General features: G+C 41.3%; 1 protein-coding gene across 1 annotated transcript; it reads right to left on the bottom strand.

Moving 5' to 3' along the window:
* Window positions 1–2,328: 2,328 nt before the first annotated feature.
* pinx1 (PIN2 (TERF1) interacting telomerase inhibitor 1) lies at window positions 2,329–22,315 on the bottom strand. Its single transcript, XM_084560200.1, has 7 exons — window positions 22,196–22,315; window positions 21,378–21,487; window positions 21,192–21,284; window positions 20,901–20,982; window positions 19,957–20,046; window positions 16,044–16,126; window positions 2,329–4,528 (listed from the first exon to the last, which is right to left on the bottom strand). The coding sequence occupies exons 1-7, from the start codon at window positions 22,212–22,214 to the stop codon at window positions 3,854–3,856; spliced, it is 1,152 nt and encodes a 383-aa protein (XP_084416326.1). The 5' UTR covers window positions 22,215–22,315; the 3' UTR covers window positions 2,329–3,853.
* Window positions 22,316–23,003: the final 688 nt, after the last annotated feature.

The raw sequence follows: 23,003 nt of genomic DNA, 5'->3' as shown, positions 1-23,003 counted from the left end.
TTGGGTGCTTCCATTCCTGGAATCTCTGAACACACTCATCTGGTTGACCGGAGAAATAAAAGCCCTGAGCACACACTACAAACAAATCAGTTTCCTTCTGTGGCCAGAAGCGGGTGCATATCAAATCCAGGAGTTCCTGTTGACAGGATACTCTCAGGCTCCTGCCATGGAGTAGCTCACACACTCTCTCTCTCTCTCATACACACACACTGCTCAAACACAGCTACTGATCACAGGTCAGATAGTGCTTTGGTGTGTACCATGGAGGAGGGAGCAACCTGACTGCAGATAGGAAGAACATGCAGCTCCTTTCCCCAATCTTGAGGTCTAACACACATCTTTTGGTGAGTCGTGCCTCCCACCATCAAACTGAAGTGTCAGCTTTAGCCTTGTGTGAAACTTACCCCGCACAGGAACAGGATACGGCACCTGAAGCCACAGATTGTGCATAGAGAAGGCACATCAGTGATATATAGGGCCGCATTTCCTCTGGCTGCTCTGACATGGGCCGCGCTGATGTGAAGTTGCTGTGATAGTGAAAGTCAGTGGGAGCTGATGGGGGCACACGAGTGATTGAGAACTCTAGCACAGTAGACAGCAGACTGGCTACGTGTGAGAACGAAGTTTCACATCATGTTCATTTAGAATGGAGTGCATGAAATCACAGAGCTGGGGGGGAGGGGGTCTGAAATGACTAATAGCTTTATCTGTTAACTACTGCGTGTGGGTGGGCACTGCATCAGCCGGCTGTTGTTCACCCTTTCAGTCCAATAGACATTTGGATAGTGGAAACTTGAAGAGGGGGTTTGACTCTTTATGTGGCATATAAAAGGGAAAATTCACTGTAAGATTTTATTATTTTTTCAGTATTCATTAGGTGAGCATACTTCCAAAACAGATGATGAATGGATTCAGGAGTAGAGGGATATATATCAGTTTTTTATCAATATTTTCTGACCTGCTCTTATAGATCCTTAAGAGTTCAATTTTAGTATTCAAAATACATGTCTGTGCAATCATACAGTATGTGCGCACTGTGAATTAAAAAATTTAACTTTTAGTTTTTGACCAATGTAATGATGAAGAATGATCCTACAAGTCATTATTAGGATGAGATATGAGGAAATATCTTGAAATAATGAGACTTTCTCAAAATAATCAGAATTTCATAATGACTTTATTGTGTGAGTAATGCCATGACTTACAAAGTTTCTTATTATTACCACTATAAAATACTGAGTAATTTTGATATCAAGTCATTATTTTAAGATACAGTCGTTATTGTGAGATACTTAATCCTCATTTTGAGATAGTCCTTAATGTAAGATACATACACTATATTGCCAAAAGTATTCGCTCATCTGCCTTTACACACATATGAATTTAAGTGACATCCCATAGGGTTTAATATGACGTCAGCCCACCCTTTGCAGCTATAACAGCTTCAACTCTTCTGGGAAGGCTTTCCACAAGGTTTAGGAGTGTGTTTATGGGAATTTTTGACCATTCTTCCAGAAGTGCATTTGTGAGGTCAGACACTGATGTTGTACAAGAAGGCCTGGCTCACAGTCTTCGCTCTAATTCATCCCAAAGGTGTCCTATCGGACCTTATGGAGCTCGCTTTATACACTGGTGAGCAGTCATGTTGAAACTGGAAGGGGCCATCCCCAAAATCTCTTGGTATGCTGAATCACTGGCCCCTTAGTTCTTTTAACTGGAACTAAGGGGCCAAGCCCAGCTCCTGAAAAACAACCCCACACCATAATCACCCCTCCACCAAACTTCACACTTGGCACAATGCAGTCAGACAAGTACCGTTCTCCTGGCAACCACCAAACCCAGATTCGTCCATCAGATGGAGAAGCGTGATTTGTCACTGCTCTAGAGTCCAGTGGTGGTGTGCTTTACACCACTGCATCCAGCGCATTGCATTGCACTTGGTGATGGATGGCTTGGATGCAGCTGCTCTGCTATGGAAACCCATTCCATGAAGCTCTATATGGACTGTTCTTGAGCTAATCTGAAGGCCACATGAAGTTTGGAGGTCTGTAGTGATTGACTCTGCAGCAAGTTGGCGACCTCTGTGCACCATGCGCCTCAGCATCCGCTGACCCCGCTCCGTCATTTTACATGGCCTGCCACTTAATGGCTGAGCTGCTGTCGTTCCGAGTCGCTTCCGCTTTGTTATAATACCACTGACAGTTGACTGTGAAATATTTAGTAGCGACTGGACTTGTTGCACAGGTGGCACCACATCACAGTACCACACTGGAATTCACTGAGCTCCTGAGAGCGACACATTCTGTCACAAATGTTTGTAGAAGCAGTCTGCATGCCTAGGTGCTTGATTTTATTCACCTGTGGCCATGGAAGTGACTGGAACACCTGAATTCAGTTATTTGGATGGGTGAGTGAATATACTTTTGGCAATATAGTGAAGTTATAATGAAAGATTATTATTTACTATGTCATTATTCTGAGACGCTAAGCGGTTCAAAGGTTAAAACAAATCATCTTTTGCTTAAACTGTGGTGCCAATACCCATCTGTTGGGTTGACAAAATATTTTGCAATGTTAACTCTCACTTCAATCTGTGAACTAAATATAAACTGGTGGGTCTGATAATAAACTCAGTTGCTTAACCTCCAGCTGATGGTGACAAGGAAAGAAAAACATAATACGCCCAGTAATAGTCAGACTGTGAGTCAAAGGATGATGAATGAACCAGAGTTTTGACTTAGAAAATCCAAATAGTGACAAGGCATGCTGTAGCACGTCCACGCGTAAGCCTGGAGAGTTGTAGTTTCCCATTTCCTCCTTTGACTCATACCACACAACTGCTGAACAGGACCGGCTAGTTTCTCTGTCGGCTTAAAGAACTGTTTTCCTAGCATCATATGTCATCATCTGAACGTGGAAAGGGTGACTTATTTGAAAGACGTGCATTTGAATAGGTTTGTCAGTGCGACTTTTATCAGAATTTCTTAAAATATACTAGAATACTAGAATTTCCCCGCGGGGATCTCCCAAAGGGATCAATAAAGTTGTCTATCTATCTATCTATCTATCTAGAAAGCCGATCACCTTACACAGATTGCTCAACAACAGACCTTTTATTCTTCTCACCGCTCATATTTCCTTTAGGAATTCACCTACATTTTACTCCACCAATGAAGAAAAAAGAAGGGACAATCAAACATGCATGACTTATATTAAAAAAAAAAAAAAAAAAAAAAAGTTGTTTCAGGTAAAGCACACAATTAGTTTGAATTCCTAGAGCTTTTTTATTTTTATTTTTCAAATTTCTACCAAAGCATCATCAAACATCTTTCACGACTTGCCTTAGTTTTCTTTCATTTGTTTGATAAAATTGCCTCAGTTACTTAAATTGACAATATGGAGGAGACATCCAGCATTTGAAGAACTGAGTAAAAAAACAGCCATTGAATAGATAGATTTACTTTAAGGAGAAAATCAATACCACCCTCATAACTGTACAATGACTATGAAGCTAGCTTAGTTTAGCATAACAGCTAAGCTAGCCCTGCTCTTCTTATATTTACAAATTAGCTAACACACATTATGCCCTGCTTGTTTAATGTCAATACAAACAAAGTGTAAAAGTGACAGCTACATACTGTCCCCTCACTCTGTGCAGGAAAGCTAAACCATCCAATCCTACAGTGGTGCGCTCCAGCAGCCAACAGTGAATGCTGGAGGCTTTATTAGGCACCTTCAAGGTTTGGTGTAATAAAATGTATAACTTATTTTCTCCTCACTATAAAAAGTGATCAGATTGTATGTACCAGGTCATATGAAGCCTAAATGACGTAAATTTGTTCTGAACTCCACCCTATTCTTGATGTTTCTTTTTCTTCTTCTTTTTGGATTTTTTCTCCACCGGCTCCTCCTCCTCCTCCTCTATTACTATACTGTCCACCCCTTCTCTGTGTTTCTTCTTTTTTTGTACAACCTCTGACTCCCCAGGATGATTCTCAGTTGGCTCGTGTCCATTTATTTGCTCTGTCTCCTTGTGTTTTTTGAGCTTTTTCTTCTTAGAGGGAGGTGGTTCCACACAGTTTAGCTCCACACCAGAAGAGGAGCTAGAGTTCTCATTCATAGCCACTTCGTTTTCTGGCGTTTTCCGCTTTTTCTTTTTTTTCTTTGAACGCTCTTGCACCTGGTCCTCCACGTCCTCTACTACGATGGGAGCGCTACACTCTTCCACCTCATCCGCATCCTTTTTCTTCTTCTTCTTCTTCTTCTTCTTTTTGTGCTCTTCTGCATCCTCCTTGCTGCTGTGGATGAGATCGAGATCCTCAGATGGACCTGATGCGTCGTTGGGCTCAGCCTCTGCTGTACTCTGGATCCCACGAGCCTTCTTCAACTGAGCCATTCGTTGCTTGAAATACTCCTGCATAGTGAGAGTACTCGTCACAGTATTGGCGATGGACTCTGTATCCAGTGCAGAAGCAGCAGGAGTCCCACTCTGCTCCGTCTCACCCTGAGAATCACTGCTGTTGCTCTCCTAGACCACAAAGAGACAAATGAGAAGATTAATGAAGCATTTAGAGGATCTACATAGATAAAGACAGCACACAATAGTAGACCGAGAAGCTTAAGTGAATCACCGCGCAAAGATTACCCAGGCAGACTTTGGCAAGTGAGAAGTGGGCACCCAGAATAGGATGTTGATCCAACAATAGATGTTAAAGTTTGAAAATAAGCACCGTCAATGTAACATTTCTGACATTTATCATCATCACACATGCAGTTGTGTGTCTTTGCACAGTCAGCTCCTTAACCGTCTGTAATGGTTCCTCACAAAGTAAATCAAGCTACAGATGAAGCTTGATTTACACATCAGAATAAAAGGAGCTCCTCATCAGTCTGATTACACACGTCATGATTGAAACCCCGAGCAGTGCGATATTGTCATTTATGTGTAGAGTCCAAGGCTACATTTTCCAGAATGAGCTTGAGAAATATTAAATCCAGCTTGTGTATTTCTGTGACCTGTAACATCCGAGAATTATTTAAGCTTGAAAGTCTTACACTATTGTTTTAATGTACTAATCTACTTCACTTTATATTTAACATGTTTACATGTATGGTAATATTCCACTATCACTCCATATATAACAACAGTCCAAATTTTAAATGGGTCATGTAAGTAGCATATTCTGAATTAAGCTTTTTCTGAATGGAGCATTTTCCAAATGAGAAAAACTAGTAAAAACTAATAGGAGAATGTTTTGGCCTTGTGTACAGTGTATATGGAACATGTGTCTCAGCTGGTCTCTTGCCTGTTCAGCCCTCTGCGCTGTGCAATATCCCAGTTTACAGTTTACTAGGGTATGCTAGAGGTGCATTACTAAAAATAAATACCTTTAAACATTAATAAAGACTTGGATATCGATATTTTGCATATGTGCAAATATACCAATATAGAAAGAAAAATGTGGAAAACCATTTTTTTAAAAATAAAAATCCTGCAGCATGTAAACATGGAAAAATATTCTTTTTTTTTTTTTTTTTAAATTATGGGCAAACAAATTAACATTTTGTCCATTAACCACAGTAATTCAGTCATTCCCTGGGAAGCTCAGTGTCACTCAATGTTAGTATTTTGACTAGCTGAGGTTTGAAAATGGATCAACAATTTAGGCAGATGTTTTCTATGGAATGCACCTGTTGTATGTTCTGTCAGCGTCAAAGTGAAAGGGGAAAAAAATCTGTGCTTTTAGAATGAAAGTGGAAGTGGCTCAGAATAAAAAGGCAGTGAGCCTTGCACTGATGGTTAAGGTTATAGTCTACACATCGCTCGTTCACATGAGTCAGTCTCACCAACTCATCTCTCCAGCCTTCAGGCTACAAACTAAACAAGGCCAACTTTACAACTGTGAGGCATAACACGGTCCAGATTTCAACTCCACAGCATGAACAATTTGTCACTTCACCCCTGCGACCCATTTGTCTTCATTTTCCTAATGGCCTACTCAATGCATAATGATTTGTCCAGAAGAATACAGAAGCTCCTCTAGAGAATCCCACTAAACAATACTGCCGCTCTGTGTATTACCTCAGAGACGGTGAAGTGGACAGCATTTTTCAAACCCTATACAGATTAGAGATAAATTGAAAACACTGTGCTGTGTCGTGTCACCTCGATGTTTGGCCTTTTAGCTTTTACATTCAGATTATACTACTTTGACCCTCAGCGCTGATTGAGACAGACAAGCAAACTGATGGCTGGGCAAAACAATGTGGATGTAGATCCAAACATGTCTTGAGGGAGCCACAGAGGATAAAATGTATGGTGATGTTACTACATATACATGGAGCGTCCTTCTAGGGTATGTAATATTTACAGTATGTTTTTTTGGCTGTTAATTTGGTTTCTTATGATAAATCAGCCACCAGGGATTCTTCTAACCCCACAAGCTATTAGTCTTAGCCTACTAAAAGGCCTTTCATAGTCGATATAATTTCATCAAGGGAACGACCATTGTCTTTGAGGCCTAATATATTGACTCAAATGGTAAGAAAAGATTGCTCTGTAAATTTACTGTGACTGACATGTTTGAGTATGACATAACGTGATAAGAGTCTGTTTGACTACAGCCATTATCCAAAAGATACCACAAACTATTCTGGCAACATTACATAACAGTCCTATGCCTTTCTGTCAGTATGTGCTGTATATGATTTGTGTTTAAACTCCAGCTTCTTGGCCAGGTCTTACATTGTTAAATCAAGTTTAAACTAAATCAGTTGGAGATGAGGTACATGACAGTGGTTTAATTAAAAAGCAAGTGTTTAAATGGACACAAAGTTCTCTACCATCTCAGGCCAGCTGGCTAGAAAGAGCCGCAACTTCTAACAAGGGTAAGGAAAAGGCCCTTCAGGTGAGGTGCCATTAAACAAAAACTTTCCAACTTCCCAGAGAAAATCTATACTCGCTGTTACTGCACAATGGCATCCTCTCTGCTTGGGAGAGTGGAGTTGGGGCTTAGAGCTGACAGCGCCAAACAACATGTAACTGGGATTTGGGAAGATGGCTGGGGGCCACTTTAGAACTGCCTGTGAAATTACTCTCAGGAGAGGGAGAGGGTGAATGAGCGAGGGAAGAAAGAGGGGAGAGTGACAGAGAGAGAAACATCTTCTTCATCATCAGGGAAAGGTGGCTTGAGCTTGGTCTGTGGCTCTTCCTCACTGCCTGGGGATCTCCATTAGACTCTGATCCGACAGGAGGAGAAGTGCTGTGCTGAGCACACGCTGGACACACACATACACTGTGGATATAAAGCTATAGACGCAGTCAGCATTACTGGCAGCCCTGGAGATTTTTCTTGCCGTAGAGTGTTGAGGGCAACATGTTACTAAGAAACTACTCGGCAGTAATGTTTGAGATCTTGTTTCTCTACATCCAGGTGTGTCGTCTTTCTCTGGTCTATTATCATCAGTCATTATTTCTGTGCAATGGCATGCAGTATAGTAGAAGAAAGCATGCATGAAACAAGAATTTCATGATTCCCAGAACTTCACAATAAAATATTAACATGAAAATAAAATATCTTTTTAAGAATCACTTTTATTTATATGTAATAAAACTATTGTCTTTAGAAAACAGGCATGTTTTCTGTGATGTATTAACATGTTTACTCATCGTTTATGTCAGTAATCACTGCAAATCAAACTGTACAAGACCGATTCACACATCTATCCAGTACACCTCCTGCAGCATGTGACACGGTAAAATCCTTCAGATGTAAACAATATGACAATATATGAGGTGAAGTATACCTAATTTTAAAATGAACGAGGTACACAAATTATTCTTAATGAAATCAACCTGTAAAAGAAACAATACTGCAATTTGCGCTTTCAAAAAGGTACAACTTACATTTAGTGTTAGGTTATTTGCAGCCAAGGTTTGAACAGTCTTAACAACTGGGTGTTTTTATCCCATGCTTGACAGAGATTTGTTTTACTCAGTGAAAATGTCAGCCAAAGAACTGATTACCACATATAAACCTCCAATTTCCGAAGTGAAGGGAATACTTTTCATGGGCCAAAATGTAAGAATGCTTTAAGAGAACGAATTATTTTTCTCTTCGTCCAAAAACAAATGTACTTGTTATGTGCATACTACATTTTAGCTTCCACTTAAATCTCCAGAAGAGATTTAACACATTTATAAATCAGTATGCATAACTGCTGAAACTAGAGAAGAATGACTCAAAAAGCCTGGGTTGAGGAGTGAAGGGTTGGAGAACACACCTATATCAAGCTGTGTCTACTCCTCCTCCTCTCCTCCTCTCCTCCTCCTCCTCCTCCTCCCAGACGCAGAACCCCAGGAAAAGGATGCGCTCAATGCACTGTGTGCAGTTCTGAGATAAGGCTCCTTCAGCAGAGGAGCGGCCTGGCTGGCTATCGGGCCCTTCCTGCTCCACTCTCTCCCCTGGCGGGGGCTGGGGCTGGGCAGGGAACATAGGGAGGGTCCGCAGAGGGTCCCAGAGAAAAGGAGAGGGTGGGAAGACATTCAACAGGCCGCCTCCTTCAAGACACTCCAGTTCTATCTTCCCCTGCTAATGTAGCCAATGGAAAGACACGTGCCAAGGTGCCAGGATACTGAGGCCAACATATTCAGTGGGAGAGTCAATCAAGCCAGAAACCAAATGATGGAAAAGGTTCACTGGAGTGCATGTGAACCCCACCCCACCCAAAAAATATCAACCAGAAAAGCACAGAAATTTACTTTGATCACTTAATTTATTACGGATAAGCTAACGGCAGAAAAAAGGGAAAGAATTCTTTATGTTTACCTACTTAAAATTTAATTAGATATCCTATTTTTTTATTTATTTTTTTGTTGCCTGTGATCCCAATTCAAGGCCTTCTAAACCGATTACGCATGTGAAGTGAGTAACACTGATTATCTTGGCCTATGAGGGCTGTGATATTAGAAGGTGTCACATTACGGTGAGTGATCACCAATAGTCACGACCCGGTGATAGAGTCTTGGGACTTAAATTGGACTTAAAAAGTCCAGTTACTAATGTCTTGGTGCCAGACAGGAGATTTCCAAAGCTCTTTTAGAACCCATAAAGCATGAAAGTACATAAGTAGTAACATAAAGACACCAGTTAAACACAGTTGTAACTTTAGAGTGAGGATTGGTTTAGTATCTCAAATGTAATTATTAATCAGCAGGAATATGTTCTCCTGATAAATTAAGAGACTTAACTGAATAAAGGATTAAACAACAATGAAAACTACGGTTAGCTACAATCTAATTTAAGGGACTGTAAAATTGTCCAGCAGACCACTGGACATGGCAGGACGGAGGCAGTGATAGACCCAGTGATTGAGGCTGCTCACAAAATGGTTGTAAATTGGCACAGACACATTATATAATACTTATTCGGTCAATCCTTTCAGAGAACAGAAATGATAATTAATTAACCATTTCAGTCAGCCATTCAAGATGTTACTTTAGAAAATAACAGAAATCACTAATTTGTTACTACTTAATAACTACTGAATATCTAAACCTTGTGCAATAAGGTTTAGACTTGGCTCAAAGACACAAATGCAAGGTTTGGAAGTTCACTTGTATTAGTTTTTAAAATAGGTAAACATGAATAGGTATATATAACTATCAGTTTCAGAGGTACACCCTCCGGCTTGTGTTAATTAGCTTCTGACAATGCTGCAGTCGCCCATTTATTTTTCTTAAAACTGCCTGTTTGCATTACTTGCAGTTTTTTTTCCAATAATTTCCAGCCAATATTGGTTGGGTGTGCATGAGTGTGCCCTCATTGTCCTGCCACAATAATAAATTTGGTGATACTCAAGGTCTATGGATCAGGCCCTGATTAGCCAGCTGTCTCTCCCTGATGAGCACACAAGTCCAGTAGCCCATCCTTCATGAGCCTGATGTGGGCGGACAGAAAAACAGGTGCATACCTTATTCCCTGGTACATAAGTAAATGCTTCAGTTGGCCATCAATATTTTTTAAGTAACATCACAGCCTCCAAAGTGAGTCTCATATTCATCTTCCCTTTCTGCTCAAAGAAGGTTTACACATATACACATAGTTAAAAACTATAAAACTATGTGCCCTAAGCACATTAATACCACACATGGTATGAAGCTTCCACAAAGCAATACTTTTGCTAAATGTGTACCTTCCGTGTGTAATTTAAATGAAACACAAAAAAAATGGGTTTTGAAAAATTGCGCTTTGTGCCCGGAGCAAGAACGTTTATCATAAGTAACAAATGAAGACAACATTATGCATGCAGCATGACTGCCCTGTGCTTGTTCAACACTGCAAACACTTGCCGACAATGCCCCCCTCAAGAACATTGGGGTCCCCCCACCCCAACCCCAGGGAGAGAAGATACTGTGATTATTCTCCCCCTGCTGTGATTTATTAGATTAAAGAGTCAGTGATTAAACGGTAGTCTGTGGCTGTAAACAGCCGAGAGGGCTGGAAATCTTTGGGCGGTTAGCTTTACCAGGCGGTAATTACCATGGTCTCATGTATTGTAGCTTAGGCCGTAACTAAGAGACAGAAACACTCTTTTTTTCTTTTTTGTCCAGCGCTAATCTGTAAGTGTCAGCGGGCTGGCATAGCCAGGAGGGAGGAGTCCACAGAACTGCCAGGGAGGTAAGTGGCAAATATGTGTGTCTTTACAGGCGGGGGGGTCACTTGGCGGGCCTTGATATTTTCGGCGGTAGAAGTAAAAGCGCCTGTCAACAAACATGCTCAAAAAAAGGGAGCGAGGCAATTAGATGTTATCTGAGAATGAATTAGGGCTCCCCAGCTTCACAATAAGCCCAGCGCACTGCATGAGAGCACCGGCCCATTCAAATGGCCGCAAGCACACTGCGACAACGCACGTTTACACCGGCATCCCCTTTCAACAGATCAACGCTGAAAGCTGATGGACAACTGAGGCAAAAAAAAGAAGAAAATCCTGGCTTTGGTGCCATGTTTCTATTTATATGGTCAATAATAGAGGTGGAGCTCATGCTACACAAAAAGCAACACAAAGCTTCTTGACACCAATGTCTGTCTGTCTTGTAGATACAGAGTATTAGTCGCATGTAATGCTGTCTGATCCAACATTTATAATTTTACCTAATAATAGCTTTAAAATTAAGAACAAGAAAAGACAAAGATGATAAAGCTGCTGCTCTTAGTTTGCTTAAAGTAAAGCTGAATAGAAAGACTTCATTTTAAATTGTTGATGGAGCCATATCTATGCTTTATTAACTAAAAACTGCCTAGTTTATTCATCATTTTGGCAGTTTACTGCTCACAGGCCTCAATATTAAGCATGTGAAACCTAGATTAGAGTTGCAGACAATTTCTGTACTGAAAAGACATTTTCCTCCTGCGCTGTCAGCAAAGTTTCACTGCTCGACTCCGCCCATCAGCTCCCCGGCGCCAAGGTGACGCATCTGCCAAATGCTCAAAGCCCCCATCCCGCGTCGCCCCTGCCCCATATTCCTTAACTTGGTAGTATCAGGGGAGCCCCTGCTGACACGCGATCCTTCATGTGGACGACGCGTGGGCAGCAAACACTTGCAACAGGTGCCACCCGATGAGGCCTGATCCTCGGCCCTTTGTGCCTGAGCAAGAGTGGGAGTGGGAGAGGCCGCAGGGTCATGCTGACCCGAGTACAGGGCGCACCATAGCTACTGTCTGATTGGAGGGTCAGACGTCAAAACAAGGCTTGTACCAAATTATTCTCAGTCATTTTTCTTTCCCAACTCGTTTAGGGAGTACCGAACTGATGAATGGATTAATGCTGGTCCAATTCTGATGTTCTGATGTGTTTGAAGAGCACAAAACCAAAACAAGACTGGGATTATTTTCGGTTGACTAAGAGGCAAATAAACTGAAAATTGAATTTAGTCAAAACAAAATAAACATAAATTACGATTCTTAAAATATCCAAAAGACTAAATGAAAATGTGTAAATGTTAGAATTTAAGGTTTTCTTTTAAATTGCAAAACCTGATCATCATCATCTGAGGTACTGCTATTTTACTGTCACTGCATCATATAAAATAACTGGTCAAAATAAAATAGACCTTAAAATTAGAAAGAACTTAACAGATAAAAGTGAATTTTTATTTTTTTTTTTTAAACCCTCCTCCCCAAAAACATAAAGGTAGAAGGAATTGTAGGTGGAAAAATAAAACTGTGGCTTGTTTCCACCTTTCATCTGAGCTGGCGGCTTTAAAAAATGACTAACTTTTGTTGATGTATGAATCGGCGGGGAGTCTATTTATCAGCAGGCCCTCTGCGGTCGCCCGCTTGGGTCCCTCAAGTCACAAGCCGCGTCGCTCCCCTTTGACTGATTAATTAGCCAATCAGAGGACATTTTTCACTGGGCGGCAGAATGGTTTATTTCAGCTAATGCCGGGCTTTCGAGTTGAGGCCCGTTGGAGCCTCGTCGGCTCTTTCGGCCTGCCGGAGTGGCTGGGCAGAGGGGCAAGGGAGATAAATCAAGCTGGGCTGGCCCTCCATGTGGCTCCCCTAACTAAACCCCCTGAGGAGGGCATGGAGAGCAGGGGTGGTGGAGAAGGAGGAGGAAGGAGAGCAGGACGCAGGACGGCCAGGGGCACTGCTCGCCCGCCGATAAGCACAGGGAGCACAGGGCTGCCAAAGTGCCTTCATTTAGAAGTGGCCGGGGCTTTTTGATATCTCGGCAGAGGGAGCCTGTCGTTTGTCATGCGGTGAGTAATTGTGTTGAGGGGCACAAGAGGAGGCAAGAGATGGAGGGGGGCTCGCAAGCGTGGGATGGGTGATGGATAACAGAGAGCAGAGTGGATGGACAGGTGCTACACCATAACCCTCAGTGGTCAGGTAGTGTAAATAATGGTTTAAGCATACATTTTCAGGTGGCTACGCAATAATAAAAAAACAAAACCCCAAAGGTTTCAGTTAGCGATTAATCTTTTCACTAAATAATCAGATAACAGGTACAGGTGCTGAACATCCAAGGTCTTTCCTACACTGTGTGGAGAGATGGAGCTCATATGTGTTTGGTACATGTTAAATACTTAAGTATTCAATCTTCCATCTGTAAATTTCATGTGTCTTAATCTTAGACTGTGTTTAAAGACGGATTAACCTTCTGTGACGGAGCACTTCTGAAGATCAATGTGATGACGCCATCTTGGCAATGCATGAAGATAAAGACGTGGAAAGTGAATGAAATAGATGTGGTAAGGCAATGGCTAGGTAGACAGCAAGCGACCTGTGATGGCAACCACCTGTCATGTCATTATCTACAACTTCAAGATTTAACTAAATTTATAAAAAAGTGAATTACACAAACATTCACACAATGTATAAAATTTGAAATGATTAGAAAGAAATCTTATTTGTAGCAGGCTGTAAACGGAGGAAGTATAATGCTTGGGCTCAATCTAACATTAAAAACTGTTAAGTATCCAAAGATGCCATAGACATGCTGGTGTGACTGTTTCTTATTATCAGACATCTTCTGACCTACATCTGGACAACTTTTCTCAATCACACCATTTTAAGTTTTAAACCTACATGAGGTTTTTTTATGTCACACAAGCTAATGTGTTATAAAATAATCTTTGTTTCTTAATGTTTCCAAGTGTTTCTGCAGTTGTAACAATATCAAAAGTACTCCATAGGCCAATTTAGATGCAACTTGAAAACACAAAAAACTGTCATGACAAGGTTTACATTTAAACATATTTTAAAGACACAATGTTGGCGGCTACCTGTCTACAACCAATTAATATATTCTTTGTTTTTCTTTCTATGTCCTCATATATTCATTTCAACACATCCTTTGATGAACAGAGGCATGTGGGACAGTTGAGTGTGTGTGTGTGTGTGTGTGTGTGTGTGTGTGTGTGTGTGTGTGTGTCTGTGTGTGTGTGCGCGCGCTTGTCTGCAATTCAGGGAGCGTTGTGAGCAGCGATAAGAGTCGAGCAGGAAGCACATCACTGCGGAGGAAGGAAAACACCAGCAGTGGGGGACTGGTGGAAAGGGAGGCTGGAGAGACAGCAGTGGGTGGTGGGTGAAAAGCTGGAAGATTCATGACGGGGAAGGAGGGCCGTTCTAGAGAGACCGATCCAGATTTGGTCGAGCCTCTTGGCCCCACCTTGTCAGGATGCAGATAATGCGACTAGTGGCAGCCTGTGCAAACCCCTACAAATCAAGTACACAAGTAAAGTTCCCAGTGTTTATAAAGTCACTACTTAGGAACTGTTTGGAGCAGTGAGATTACTGTAGGTGTGTACACTTTAGAGCATATTTAGGGCTACAATGGCAGCGTCGCAGGACTGTAAGATCAGTGAGAGCCGAGGGTCACTGGCAGTGTTATGAACACACTCACAGGAGATACGGCAAAATGCCTAGAGCCTGATTGGTCCATCAGCCTCTTTACCTCTTCCCAGTAACCTCAGATGTAACTGGGATTCAACACAAGGCCTCATGGGAAGCCATTGTAATTGTGTTGAGTGTTTTCGATATGGTCAATGGTGTCCCTCCTGGCTGAAAAATAACAACCCATAACCAAACGATTAGGGAGAAAATTATGGTGTGCATTGCTTCCTTTTCCAATGTTAATCAGCTAGGGAGCAGCTGCCATTGTGATGTTATGGCTCAGCACCTGCATGGGAATAGAAAAGGGTTTTCTTGTACATTTTATGGATTTTTAAGATGCCAATTTCTTCAAGCCCAATGCTTGAGATAAACATAGGAAGCCAGCAAGAGGCTTTTCTGCTCAGTCCAAAAGCTAGATATGTCGCTGTCCTTCTGGCTCTGTACTGGGTCAGTCAAACTTGGGTCCCGTTTTATCAAATGTATTCATTCTAAATTAAATAGAGCATCGTCTTGTATGTGCTTGTGTCATCGCTCGTGTCTTCCTGGCGATTGTGATTTCAAATAAGAAATTTAATCAAGAAGATATTGAGTCCTAAATTGCTCTCTATAAAATTTTCAATAGGTTCAGCTGTAATTGGGAGGCAGCACTTGTGATTGGAAGATGCAGCAGATACTGATATTTAATTCCTGGCAATAGTACTTCGAGCACAAAGGAGGCCATTCATACTTAAAAATCCATGCATAATCAAAAAGACTAAATGCAGGTTCATTAAATAATAAGTATGGTATTGTTTTTGCTAAAAGCCAAAGATTCATACTGGCCTTGAAATGTATCTTGACCTACCTAAGCCTGCAAGCTATGTTTCAAAAGCATGAGACCTATCATAACGCCAGAAAGTGACGTTTTGAAGTGACCAACCACCAATGCCAAGAGCAAAAGGAGAACTTTTTTGCAGGCATCATCATTTCATATTTCTGCACACCTCACCGCAATTTTGATTTTCCTTTAATAATGCCTGCTGGCACACTTAACCACCTGATGTGACGCTCCGGGACAGAAGCACAGCAAAGGCCGAGTGTGAAGGAGAGGAGTAGGGGGTAAGAGTGCAAATCCTTTAACTGGATTTGGGTGCTCTTGCCACCTTCAGTGGCCTGTTGGCAGTGTTAAAGCTGCATGATGTGACATGGCTAATCTAAGGCCACGGGCTGCTCAGGAGCTGGGCCCTGTAGAAGTGGGAGGATCACATGACACCAGAGCAGCCGATGAGGACATCAGCACCAATGGTCATTAGTAATTATCAAGACAGAGACAGATAAGCTTGAGCCACCTGGTTCGTGGTATGCCATCCCATCCTCTAGTGCACACTTGACTTTGAATGGGTTAGTTAGATCAGAGGTCTGCCTGCTCAGTGTAGATAGCAATTACTATTTCAGTTCTCATTGGATTAGGAATATCAACTAATCTTTGTAACTGCACTAATTGCACTTAACAAGACTGACTAAAGGTGATAAATAAAATTTCCTACTCATTTATTGAAATGGAACAATAAAAAAGCTGTTAAAATTAAAGCTGCAGCCTAATCCAATTTTTAAGGAAGAAAGGTTTTTTTCTTACTATAGTTAATTTAATGAAGTTTAATTTCTTACCTGTTCTTGGTCTTTGCCAGATCTTGCTCTCTTCCCAAAGATACAGTTAAGATCAGTTTCACTGCGAGAGGATAAGTCCTTTCCTGAAAGGGGGGGGGGGGGGGGAAGACTTATTAAAAATCAAACCAGAATTTAAAACAGAGTTGTTGTCCTTTTCATCCAACAATGACAAATCAGCACAGGGATATATTGGTAGGTATTTACTTTTCCAGATGTAGAAAAAAGGAAAGCAATTAAAATTCCTAGACACACATTCAAATTAAAATGTATTAAAAAATAGCTTTATTATTTTACCCAAGCAAGCTGTAATGGATGTAGCAGAAAGAAAGAGTGCATTTGTGTGCGTGTGTGTGTGTGCGCAAAAGAGGATCTTTGCGTGGTTTGCTTCTTTCTGCAGGGATAAAACGGCAAAGAAAAATAAACCGACGACAAGGTCTGCCACGACACGCCTCCGGATTCCCATTTTCAAGCCGGGCCTCAAAGACTCCTGAAGCACACAGTCGTCTGTCTCAAGCCTGGGTCCTGTTCGTACAGCTGCATCCTCTTCCTTCAGCGGGGCTCTGATAACATTTGGTTATTTATTGCTTTTAAACCTCTATCTCCCCTTCTCTTGGCTTTGAAAGCCACTGGACATGCAGGTCTAAGAAGTAAAACCAAGAAAAGTAAAATAAATGAGGAGGGAGGCCTGTGGCGTTTGTCATCTAGTGAACTTGGGTCAGACGTAAAATTATGCCCAATCTGACCTCTCTACTGTTTGGTAGAGGAAGTACCTGTCAAAATTCTTTAGGCTTTCAGGTGAAAGTGCAAATAACAATGTTCTGATAAAAGAGGCTTTTTCCCATAGACTTTCAAAGGCGGCTTATTGCCATTAAGAGGGATGAAGCATGGGCCCTGGTAGCATACGGTGGAAGGTGGTTTCCAAGGTCATGGTTGAAATGGCAACAATTATCACAGACAACCAGTCAAACCAGCCAAATCACTGAAACTCTAACTGAAATACAAAAACATTATTAGGGATATTAAATTGTAAATTATATACTCAGTCAAGTCATGGACATATAATAGCTGCAGTGGGGGGGGGGGGGGGGAATCTGTGTTTTTCAGCCCCAAGCTGCAATGAAGCCACCACACAGAACAGTGGGCCCTGGACCTAAGCAGTGGAGATTTTGGTGCCTTTCCCCACAAACAAAGGCCATCAATCCTTAGCGCTGGCAAGGAGGGAGCCGGCATGAACAGGATATCAATAAAAAAGCAGTAAGGAGGAGGCCTGCAGAGGTACATGTTTGGACAGTGATTACTGTGGCCAGTTTGGAAGTCCCTTAGAATATTTTTTTTTTTTTATCTGACTCAATATGAAAACCAGAATTTAATGGAGGATTCAACCATTGGGTCTACCATGAAATGTTTGACCTTCTTCTGCTCACAATCTACGAGAGAACTATGTGAGTATTACCAGGACCGTTTCAACCTCCCATGTAACAAGCTTAGCAACACTAAATCTATTACCAAGCCTTAACTTGGCAACGGCTTCAAAGGGAGGGGAGCCAACTTCGAAGCAGTCAGTGGAAGCATGCAAACAGGCATGGCAGGTTACACGTTGCCAGGTGACTCTTTGGTTGCCCATTCCGATCCACACCACAAACTGGACAACCTCAGCCAAAGGAGGCAATTAAAAATGATAACTGATAAACTAATAAATAAAAAAAACGGTACAACTTCCTTTAGATGTTGGCTACCACTTAGAGAGAACCATAAATATATGCATCATTTAAACTGACAGTTTAACAGTCAAAATGCACCGAAATATGATCCTTCAACACAAGAACTCAACTCTCAAGTTTCCAATTACGAGTCGCGTAGGAACAAACGAGGAGCCAGCGTCCCTTTTGTTGTATGACAACGGTTGCGATCTCTTTGATTACAGACAGGTCAAAGTAGTGTTATATTGCCAAAGACAGTTGGATTGACAGGACTACTGCCTACAGAGCCTTGAAGTGGCTTAAGATTGAATTCCAGTGAAACGCCTTCACCTGCAAAACTGCTTTATTCTTAGCTTTCTGTGGAAATAAGGATGAGAACGAAAGTGGATGCCATATAGGAGACAGAGCGGGATGATGTGGTGGCACTTGTCCTTTGACATTTAAAACAGCTGGCAGTGATAATAGAAGGATCACGTGTGAAGGATTAGAACTTAAATGTCCAGCAGGATCACACTTTAATAGTTCACAGCACATTGGGGTGCATCCTAATGCAAAGACGATAAAATAGGCACAAGATCTGTCCAGTGGTGAATGACAGACAAATGTGGCTGTAGAAATGACTGGTCAAAACTCTTGGGGGAGGTATTGTTTGAGGACCTTTACATGCAGTCATTAAGGCCATTCTGAAGATTGGTGAACACAAACGCCCATCAGCAGGGAGAAAATTCAGCAAGGTCATTGTTGAGGTGAACACTACCATTTATGAGGATTTCACTGAGGAAGCACCAGAATGAATGTAGAGGCACTGGATGACACTTCATTAAAGCAGAAAGACAGTCAAACAAATATCCACAAATGGCCAAATATATTACGTAATCTCAGCACCGATTCATTCCACCGGATGTGCATTAAAATGGAAACATCTCCCACACAGATCTTCCCGTGTTGATGAACACCTACTCAAATTTTAGCAGCACTTGGCACCTCAATGTAGCATCTATTGTTTCAGTTGAAACAGAATATACTGCAAAACAGAGCCAGTAGGAAAACATGTAACTGTCAAAATTATTACAATCTGAACTGATACCTTATGATATGTAAAAGCCAATTGGAATAAGATTTACCAGTCATATTAGTTTGCCAAAAGTTCCAAATGGAAAATGAGGCAACGGTAAAAACAAAGCGTCATTTAACATCCCAATGTCCACACTTTGTGTCTTAAGTGTCCCTTGAATAGGTGCATCTCATCCGTCAGGAAAAGAGGTCTTTTTCTGGCTCCTGCCAAATTAAGATCACAAAAACAGGGTGAGAGGGTCCGGAGGAGAGACCGAGACAACATTTTATCTGGCGGGGTCATCTAATAGGTCGTGGGGAGGTGTTGTTTTTGGGGGGGCCAGTAAATGGACATGCCAGATGCCCCAAACAGGAAACAGGAAGCAGCTATTGAATGACGTAAAATATAAAAGGCTCTTCCAGGTGAGGCAAAAGTTGAGATATTTTGTTTTGCCATGTATGTTAACCTGATGAGGCAGATTATTATTTAAAATTATTATTTTATAAATTTAAAACTTACAAATCAAAGTCCAACAAAGCAAGGTCACAAATGAATAAAAATTGTGAACGTAATCATAAAAGTAAACTGGAAACTAAAGTAAAGCAACCCAGCAGTAAGATGTGGGTTAGTGGTTATTCATTTTGGTCTTCAGTGGTCCTTAACGCTACATTCCTCCTTGTGTCTATGAGCGCACTGGCCTTGACCAACAAATCTTAACTTCCTGACGTGTAAAAGAGTAATGAAAGCAGAGAGTTATAAATAACCTCCCCTCAAACTCACCGGGCCAACTGACCCAGCACAGGCTGACAGAGATCCGATCAGCATCTGTGGTCAGAGGCAAGTGCACAGAGCTCAACTAAGGGTCAAGGAGGCTGTCTGTCCATGTGAGTAGATCATAGGTAAATGTGTACAGGCAGAAAAATGAGAAAGCACAGGCGACAATGTTGCCTGTTTCTGGAAAAGAAGTGCTGCTCCTGATATAGTCTTGAGAGTCTGGCTGAGTTTGTTACAGATCCAGCTTTACAGATAATCAATGTTGTGACTGCTGAGAGTGAGAAAACTCTGTGTGCACATTTAGCATCTTCCTGAGCTATTTTTCATCCCTCTTGTCTACGTCGACTTCTGCAAGTATCTGTCAGCTGCCAAAAAGTAAACCCACCTTTAGTGAACTTCATGTAATGGACCCGCTTTTTGGAAGTCTTGGATTTTTCTTCCAAGCTGAAGCCTTTCTGCTCATCTGGTGGAGTTTCTACACAAGACAAACATGTAGTTACACTCTTACAAATTTAAGGGGTTACATCTATTATTGCACCAAACCCCTACCAGCTAAAATATAATAGCATTTTCTGTCTTTAGTCTGCTAAATGTGGCACTATAGTGCCCTCTACTGTTCAGTGAGGTCCACAAGCCAACTAAGCTTCATTCACTTCTGTTTAGTTTTCATGTGAAGCTAGATGAAGGTCGTAACTGGTGCTGGAAAGGTTATTATTAAATGTTAATATTCTTCAAATGTGTCAACACGACAAGGTTAAAAGTATTTAAATCCATGCAGCATAATGTAGCATTATGAGTCATATCTGACTAGCATTTCCATACGACTACTCAAATGTGCTCCACATATAGTCTACCGTCCTGAGTAGGGAAGTCTCTTTACCTATTTCGGTGTGTTTATGTGCTTTTAAGTCAAACAAGATGTTAGTTTTTATTTTCTCCTGATAATTTCAAACATATGCATGATAATCATAAAATTCGCTCTAAATTATGGTGTCGAGAGCATGTGAGAGCTAGGTGTGCAGCTTGCAGGTGACATTTGCCAAGTCTGAGTTAAGGTTACTTCCGTATATGACGTCAGTACTTATGTATCCAAACTGTGTATCTGAATTTCTGCAGATTTCTGTGTGTTTGTTCCAGTTGAATCATTCACATTAAACAAATAACCTGAATTGGCACATGAATTGTCCCAGTTGGAAACACATTTTTCCAGTTATTCCAACATCAAATTATCAGCATAAAATAAGACCTTATAACACTGTGTTGTGTTGTACCCTGACACATGAAGTTGACAACCAGACTTCATATCTTAATCACGATTAGAATACATACCACTGCCATCGTTTTGACCATGGCAGTTGTTCAGTTGAGCAAGGAGGTCGTTGAAGTCATCTTGGTGAGCAATCCAGCTATCCTGTGGAAATATTAGAAAAGAATTGATTTGACAACATTTTCAGATGAGTATGAAACTGAAATAGATTAATTAGAGATCAATTCAGAGTCAATCAATTCAGTTCAGGTCAATTCAGGTTAAAACATTGAGGTGAAAGCATCAACAACAAAACACTAAGTGCCTCACTCTGATTCACATGTGAACCCATGTCCATTTTAAATGGTGCTCACCTCATGGCTGGCATTGGCTCCCAGCCCGTAGCTGTTGTTTTTCAGCTTCACTTTGATATGGTCAGTGGAGCCTTGCTCACTCCTCCCAAGTCCCTGAAGATAAGACGGAAGATATGTGACACAATTCAAGCCTCCTTTCACTGCTTATGCCACAGAACACGAACACAGACTGGTCTAAACACTCACCTTGCCCTTGGACCAGCCCATTCGCTCCAGCATCTTCTGGCCAAATTTGGAGTCATCCTTACTCCAGGCGCTGTTCCTGGGGTCGACAGACCACTTCTGTTTCCTCCGGGCTAAATACACGGGAGCAAGGGGTTATTACATAACTGTCAGTGATCATTAATGTGGCATAAAAGACCGAGACCAGCTACCCACACTGTAGGGTGACTCTATACGCAGCCGTAAACACACAGCACGGAAGGACTGACACCGACTGATTACATAACCCAACCCAACACAGCATGAATTAGTCAATTACAAATAACAAGTCAATCTAGAAGGATTCTAGACATTTCCGTTAGCACAGACTAAAATAAAGTCGATAAACACATCATGTCCATGTAAACACACAGACTGACAGCTGTCAACAAGACGAGTCAAAGCTGCAGGAACGTTAAAAAACACATCAACTTCCAAACAGTTGTGCACAAAACACCGTGTGACAGCTCACGCGTTTATTAGAAAGGCGACAGCGAATACAATAAAATATTCGCCTATTAAGAACAAAGTGTTTAACTAGAAATAAGCGGATAACGAGTTATTTTAGTTAGGACTCGGAGATACAAGACAAAACACGTGTTTACGGATCGCTGTGGAAAATGCTACTGCTAGCTACCGGATAACTTTAACAAGTAACCCCACTAAAATGGCTTCATTTTTGGGAGGAATGTTCAGACAGTACGTGTCAGTGGGGTTTCGCAAAGATAAAACACGAAAACAAACACTGTTACAATGAAAGAAAAACGAAATACACAACAAAATCGCTGAAGAGATAAACGTACGCTCAGCAAGCATGGACATCCTGGGGTCCTTAAACAGATTGACGAAAGCCGAGCAGGCTGCCCAGAAAATGCCTGAACGCAATATGTGGCAACCATAGGGTGGCTACCACCGGTTGCTGGACAGTGTCGACTCCACGAGGAGGCAGTAGTGCTCTGGTATGTTGTAATACTGACACTTTCCTCCTCAGAACATTTTGTCTTGGAAAAAAAAAATATGAATATAAATATGACCGGTTAAACTCTGAAATTTGAAGAATCAAAAATAAATAAATAACCAGAAACTTGACTTGAGCCCTTAGATTGATTTGTTCCAGTGGACTGATGGATACACAGCTTTTCACTGTTAAAGTCCACATCTGACCACGAAGTGTAATTTTAGATGGTATAGCTGAAAAAATGCAGCATTTATGTTCAGTCAGTTTTATTAATGAATGTAATTTTCTTAGTTTCATTGACTGAATTCTTGCTGTGATACTCTTCCTATGTAATATACAGAATGGGTGTTGTGTTTTATGCATTTTTTAGTATACTTTGTTGAATTGTCCTTTTGTTTTTGGTCATATTATTATCAGGAAAGTGACAGGAATGCATTATTTTTATAACTGATTATTTACCTTGTCTCCCGTGTAGCGCACTGCTAAAGGGTTTCTCTTACACGAACAAATAAGTGCTGGTGCCCCCGTCTAACCTGCATGCACCCTTTGGATACTTGTTCAAGAACTGACACTGCTGCTGTGCATGTGCATATCCTCATAAAACTGTTTTGCGTCATATGGATAAAATGTAGATGAAAATATATGAATGTGTA

This window comes from Chelon labrosus (genome assembly GCF_963514085.1).
Source record: "Chelon labrosus genome assembly, chromosome: 14".
Lineage (NCBI taxonomy): Eukaryota > Metazoa > Chordata > Actinopteri > Mugiliformes > Mugilidae > Chelon > Chelon labrosus.
This window is presented reverse-complemented; position numbering and strand designations above follow the sequence as displayed.